Source organism: Miscanthus floridulus, chromosome 1 (assembly GCF_019320115.1).
Source record: "Miscanthus floridulus cultivar M001 chromosome 1, ASM1932011v1, whole genome shotgun sequence".
In the NCBI taxonomy this organism is placed as follows: Eukaryota; Viridiplantae; Streptophyta; class Magnoliopsida; order Poales; family Poaceae; genus Miscanthus; species Miscanthus floridulus.
In genome coordinates, this window is record NC_089580.1 from 92528653 (window position 1) to 92535874 (window position 7222).

At 43.8% G+C, this 7222-nt stretch overlaps 1 protein-coding gene across 1 annotated transcript; it reads right to left on the reverse strand.

Moving 5' to 3' along the window:
- Positions 1-424: 424 nt before the first annotated feature.
- On the reverse strand, positions 425-5311 carry LOC136489643 (zinc finger CCCH domain-containing protein 62-like). Its single transcript, XM_066486224.1, has 10 exons — positions 4960-5311; positions 4666-4739; positions 3912-4026; positions 3699-3757; positions 3146-3197; positions 2930-3041; positions 2732-2830; positions 2517-2644; positions 2277-2375; positions 425-1893 (listed from the first exon to the last, which is right to left on the reverse strand). The coding sequence occupies exons 1-10, from the start codon at positions 5265-5267 to the stop codon at positions 750-752; spliced, it is 2190 nt and encodes a 729-aa protein (XP_066342321.1). The 5' UTR covers positions 5268-5311; the 3' UTR covers positions 425-749.
- Positions 5312-7222: the final 1911 nt, after the last annotated feature.

Consider the following 7222-nt stretch of genomic DNA (forward strand, 5'->3'; position numbering starts at 1 on the left):
GTACACATGTCAGGATTTGTAGGGTTTGTTTGGATGCACTCATTTTATCTCAATGTATGTGTGATGGAGTGGATTGTGGTAGAAATTAGTTAATTTTTCACCCCAATATATATGGATTGAAGTAGATACAGGTGCAGCCAAACAAGGCCATATTTGTGATTTTTTATTCTTACCCACATCTTGATTCCTTTGTCCATGTAGCCGTTAATGTTTGGTGCTTCATCAAACAAATGAGCTTGACTGTTCTTACATATTCGCTCACGATTGTAGTTGCCCCCAAACATGGTACTTGCTAGCAAACGCATTTCAAGCAGTATTCCTGTTGGTCAAGGATTCAAATCGTTATTTCAGTGCAAGAGCATGAACCAATTCATTCGTATAAATCAAGTATCAACAAACGAATTTGATACTCATGTGTGCGATATGTAAGATATCGTAACAGTGCAAAATATTGCTGAACTGCTAATACAAGAGCGTGACACAAGAAAAGAAAGAAACAGATCCATATGGCTCTGTTCGCTTATCTTATAATCCGTCTTTTTTAGCTTGTTTTTTCAGCCGGAACAGTGTTTCGGCTTGTTTTTTCAGCGAAGCGAACGAGACCTATGGCTGAAGTCTCACATGACAGCTAAAAGTGAACTTTCCACATTAGTCGCACAAAAGTTGGAATTACACCTGCCACTTCAAAGTTTCAAGTTAGCTGAGGCCACAGCAGGGCTGCACCAGCGTGTTGCCTTATGATTTAACACTCAGACGTCATGGGAATACCAGCAGCCTTCCCCATAGCGACACCATCCCTGTTGATAGTAGTAGTGGCAAGGCCGTGGTTGCAGTCGCTGTTCTGGAAACTGCTGATTAGGTTGGTTCTGTCTAGAATTATACTGGTTTTGGGTCATTTTCCTGCGACCATTGTAGTTCTGATGATGGTTCTGTTGGGTCCCTTGGCCTTGAGTCATGGGCCTGCAGCCGTAATAATTTTGATGCCGACTCTGTTGAGGATGATACTGGCCACGAGTCATTCCACTGTAATCATGGTAACCTTGGTGGTAATCCTGGCCAAAAAATTGGTCGCTTGAATTGAAATCCTGATTTCTTGGTCTGAAGGGTTCATGCACTTGGTGATGAGCTTGGGCATTTTTATGAGAATTGGAGTGACGCTGGTATGCATTTGCATGCTGATTAAACTCTCCTCTGTGCTGGAACGAGGGGTCAATATATTCTGTGTCACAGTAAGTACTATTCTGATCCTGATTTTTTGGTCTGTAGGGTTGATGTGCCTGACGACCACCATGGGCATTCTGGTGATAATTGGAGCCATGCTGGTGTACACTTGCATGCTGAGCGAACTTACCTTGAGGTTGGAATGGAGAGTCATCATATTCTGTGGCATGGCAAGTGTTACTCTGATGATCAAACAATTGTTCTCTGCAAGTTTTTCTCAAACCATCCTCTTCATTCTCGCCTTGATGTTTGGGGACCTGTTGTGGCTTGAAAATTGGAGTGGGCTTTGAAGATATTTGGTGATGGCTTGTGTTCCCTGATCCTTTATTGTGTTGGGAAGGGACATGATGATCTATGAATGCTTTCCTGGAAGTTCTAATTGCACCCTCCTGTGTCAGGGCATCATCTCGTTGTTGAAAACTTTGGTGAGGACTTGAGTTCTTGAACAATTGCTGAGTATGAGTGGGATTTGAAAGTAGTTTTTGCTGCATTCCTCCATATTGAATGGAAGAGACCTGATAATCGATGAGCTCTGGCTTCAAAGTTCTTGCCGAACCCTTCTGTGGGAGCAATTCAGTGTGATGTGTAGAAGTAGCCTTTGAAGATACATGTTGCTGCCTTGTATTCCCAGGTTCACCATTTTGGAAGGAAGGGCCTTTCCTCCCATTAACCCTAACAGATGAAAGAAAAGCTATATAAGCACATAGATATTAATTCCCAATAACTCTATAAATGATACAGTAAGATGCCACTTTCTTTTATTAAGTATTTACCATATATATTAGATGCAAATGGACTATATCTATTGAAGCAGTACTGCTTAATGTAAACAGGTCCAGCAATAGAAAAGCAAGATCACTATTGTAACAGGAGAGAATGATAGTATTAAGAGACAGTATTTTCTTTTACTAACTATATCTACAACATATTAGAAGCACATGGGCGTGCTATTCAACAGCTCTGCTTAATGTAAGTATGCTAAGTGGTGATAGTAAGATAACATTTTTCATGAGTACCATGATAGGAATCGCAGCATTAGGAAGCAGTTGACGTACCTTTGCTTAACATTATTCGTGGACTCAACCTTTTGTTGTGGCTCTTGTGGCTGTTTTTGGTTCATGTTCCACTGTTTTTTTATCTTATTGTCCTTCATCCTGTTCCCAAAACAATATATTAGCATGTGTTACAGTACAACTGACTACAATTCTCATCATGGGCATTATCGCAAAATATCACATCAAAATCAACACCATCATTGTCCCTAGAAATACCTATGTCACAGTACTAGAGCTTACCTATTTAATCTTGCCAACCTTTCAGTCTCTTTTTCATGAATCCTGGCTGCTCTTGACTTGCGTGCCAAGAACCCTCTTTCATGTTTTTCTTGGATGACCCTATTTCTTTCTTCTTCATCAGGCCATGGCTGTGAATGTTGAAAAATATCAGTGCAGCTCAATAAATAATAAGGTTTTTTTCTTCATACGCAAAAGAACTTTGCTAGAGAATGCACCTGTCTCCTAGTCCTATCCTTGTAAAGATTTCTTCCCTTGATGAGGAGCGGATGAAGGGGAGGCCACGGTTTGTATCCTTTACTCCATAAAATCTCAATCTACATTTTTTATGCATATGACTTCAAAGAACATTGTTTTCGCAATACTGTAATTGAAGGAAATTAAAATGCATGCTCATAAAAGAACCAAAGCCTTACAGTGAACGTATGCTGTTGCTTTGCTGTGCCATAGCTTTCCTTTATTATTCTACCGGCATTGGTCCTTTGTCCACATAAGCGACCCTTAACTTCACGAGGAGCTCCCTTTTCCCTACAACAATACTCAACAGATACAAAAAATGAAAATAAACATAATGCTTCAAGATTCATGATTTGTAATGAAAACCATCAGAACAAATGCTTAATTTGAATTACCTTTTGTAAATGTTCTGCTCAAACATCACAACATCTCCTTTGCATGCATCACCTACATCAATTATATATGATACATAAGAGAGAAAATTCACAGAAATGGCGCAGGAAGGCAAAAATTGTCCTTGCAACATCAGTATTATATTTTTTTATATAACAGAAAATCCTAAATTAAGGCCATGTAGACACCTGGATCCCTACAGAGCTCTAAAGCTCACTATCCATAAGCACTTGAACTATAAGATCATCCCTTTGGTATTATAAAGCTTTTTTTTTTCCACAACAGGCAACCTGAATTTCATTACCAAAAAGAAACGAAAATACAGAGAGTTCTATTCAAGCAAAGTTTAACCAAAGCAAGCAAGTTAATCACTTATCTGCCAGTGCCACTGAACAAAGGGTTCAGCAGGCTAGGCCAAGCACCAACAGAAAATCTATGCTGAGACTAGCACGCCTAGTGATAACTCTCTTTGGTATTGTAAAGTTGACAAATCTGTTCACATTCTTCTCATCCATATTAAAATGTGTATTTCTGTGCAGAAATAGCTTGTTTCACCTTTACAGTTCAGAACAAAGCTTGACACTGGATACTTCACCTCTCCATCATTTTTCACCCTGAATGTTTGTGAAGAAAGTGTAAGTACATCAATGGGCATGGAACATGCTCTGACAAAGCCAATAGCCTGCTTGCATTATGGATTATCAACAACAAAAATTCAAGATTAAGATTTTAAAATAGGAGATCACAGTTGGATTACACAGTTCATACTCTATATGCTCTCTTATTCGATTTAGGAGCACTTCCTTCTTGCCTGTCAACCTTAATTTGTGCATCCGCAAATATGCTTTACATTCATAAACCTTCAATTTTTCCAGCTGACCATCTGTACATTGCAAGAATGTTCATATGAGAAACTAAATTATGCACTAAATAAAAAGAAAAAACTTGCACTATTGATCCATGGAACTGTAGCATATCTTAAACAGGTCCAGGCATCCAGCATGGTCTCATGACCTCGTTCTTTGCTTGTACTTAAAAGTTAAAACTACAATGATTAAAGCAAAATTCAAATGTTTTTTGTGTGTATGTCAATCAAACTTCGCACACTAGTTTCTAAACTTCATATGAACACAACAAAGTTCATTTGCTGCATCAAGGTATCAAATGAATGAAGTAATGCAAAACAAGTTGTATTTCAAGTTTCCGTACATGCTGTTACGAACAGTGGTGGACCTTGAGCCTAAATCTAGAAGGGACCAATCATAAAAGAACAAGGCTATTTTTTTTTTAATTTTTTACCAAGCTAAATGGCAAAAACTAATGGAGTTTACACAAGTTCAGGGTTGCAATAGCCCCTATTGGCCTGTGGGAAGCTCCACCGCTGGTTATGAAACACAATTTTCTTTAGCCAAGTTGGTAGTAGGTTCTCATGTCATTTCCACCAAATTTCCACTGGCAGTGGCAAGGCATGCATTATCACCTTTCCGTCCCATCACATTATTAGAAGGAAATAAGAACTCACCCTGCATGAGCTTGTCCACCATGGCCAGAAGGTCAGTCTCCTCCTTTCCCATCTTCGGCACCGCTGACCCTTTCCTGAAATCGTGAAATTTTTCATAGAAATAAGGGATAAGGAATCGTGAACAGTTCGGCACTGCTGAACCCAAGGCCCGAACAAACGGGATTAATGAATAAATGGCAAGAATCGCAGACCGAGTTCCCATCTCCGATCTACCACACGATCGCACAAATTGTATCGAGATACAGATACCCAATCAGAGAAGGGAAGAAGCGGAGACAAACCCCGCTGCCTAACCTGCCCTTGCGCGCCGAGGCCGAGATGGACATCCTGCTCATCCTGGCCCGCAGCACAGCCTCGACCTCCAGGTCCCCGTCGGCGCCCGGGTCGAAGGTGGGGTCCTCGTCGGAGCCCGCGTCGAGGTCGCAGAGGCCCGCGAGGCTGTCGACATCCGACTCCTCACCATCGTCGCTCTCCACCTCCTCTTCCTCCGATTCATCCGATCCCTCCTCCTCCTTACGCCGATCTTCCTGCGACCGGGAGAGATGTCCAGGGCGGGGATCACCGCCGGCTGGGGTGGGGGCGTCGGCGGCGGCGTCGGCCATGGCGGGTTAACGGGTCGACCGTTGGGGGGAGGTCGGGAGGGGGAATGGACGGAACAAGAACGTTTCCTCCTTTCGCGTTTCGGTTTGGGCCCGGTTGACTTGGCGATTTTTTTTTTTTTTTTGTGAAATAGTATCGTAGCACTTTCTTTGTTATTTGATAATTAATGTCCAATCATAGTTTAATTAGACTTAAAAGATTCGTCTCATGAATTTCGTCTAAACTGTGTAATTAGTTTTATTTTTTATTTATATTTAATACTTCATGCATGGGTCCAAAGATTCGATGTGATGAAAAATCTTGAAAAATTTTGCAAAATTTTGGGAACTAAACACTACCTTGAAAAAAATGTGTTTTAGGGCTATGTTTGGACAAAAGATTTTTATATACGAAAAAAAAGTGAAGGAAATCAAAGCTGTAACACCCTAGTGTTACGATCTTATTTAGCGCCGTGATTTAGGCCTAAGAAAATTTCCGTAACGAGTTTTCTCGGGTTTTTAATTTAAAACATACTTGAGGTGATAAGCGAATCTTGTGTGTCTTAGTTTCGCGGACTCAAATTAAACGCTCAAGTTTTGTATTTAGTATTTGAGTAAATCGGGAGCGTAAGTTTAATTGAGGAAAATGCAACTCTTGATTTGGTAAGTAAAAGTGATTCGGTAGTATATATATATATATATATATATATATATATATATATATATATATATATATATATATATATATATATATATATATATATATATATATATATATATATATATATATATATATGATAGCTCAAAAATCGCATTTAAAATTTAAAAACTATCCAATTCCTTTGTATCGCACCGTGTTGCGCTGCCGGCCACGCTGCACTGTCCTTTATGTCCTATTCGTCTGACTGTGGTAGTTGACCAGCGCCTCTCCTTTGCTTTACCTCTGTCTACCCCGGTCTTATCTGTGTCTGTCCTCTGTGCCGTGTCATGCACTTTCTCTTCTCTCTTGATAGCGATGCAGGTAGCAGGTGGTCTTGTCCGTTTTTTTTAATGGGGGCACCCGCAACCGTGCATGTGCTCTGAGATTGGCCTGGAGGCTACCGTCTCATCCGTGCATGTCAAAATTCAAGTCCCAAGTGCTCAGAGCTGGTGAGGCCGGGTCACCGTCCTTGTCGGCAGCATGCTTCTCTCTTTCCTCCTTTCTTTTTCTACAGCCGTGAGGAGGCATCCCTGCTCCAGTCCGCCACAGCGCCTCCACCTCGCTTCCAGCGCTGCACCACCGCAACGCTCCAGCGTCGGTGCTCCCTGCTGCCATTCGGTTGCCGAGCCGCGCCTCCGTGCTACCACCAAGGCAAAGCCACCGCCGTGCACCCTGGCTCGCTTGGCCAGAGGGCCACAGGCTGTTGTGGGCCACGCTGCGGGTGTCTACATGTGCGCCTCGCCTCCGCACCACTCCTTCTCGGTGCTCGGCCTTCGCTGCAATCACCGAGCGCACCGGTCCGTGCACCTCCCTGCGACCGGCTGCTCTCGCCTGCACCACCGCGCTGGACCGCTCCATCTCCGGCCGCCCACGCCCCGTGCCTTCTTGCCTTCTCACCCACGCCGCTGCGGACCGGGCCGCCGTCCTTTTTCCCTCTCCGCGGCACGCACTGAACTCGGTACTGCCTTGCCTCGTGCTGAGCCTGCTGCACCTCGACGTCGTCTCGGCCGCTGCCGCACCGTCACCACCCATGCCCCGCAGCACCGCCGCATTCTCCGTGCAGCGCGCCCGAGCCTCCAGCGCCACCGCACGCACGTCGCAGAAGCACTGCGCGCCATCCGGTTGCCGCGCCCCTATCCTCGTCGAGCCGCTCGACCCACGCCGGTTCGGCTGCTCCACGGCGCAGCTCCTCCAGCGCCGGTGCTCCCTGTTGTTCCATGGCCGTCTCGCCGTCGCTCGACCGCAGCACGCGAGCATGCCTTGCCGCCGGTGCCGTGGA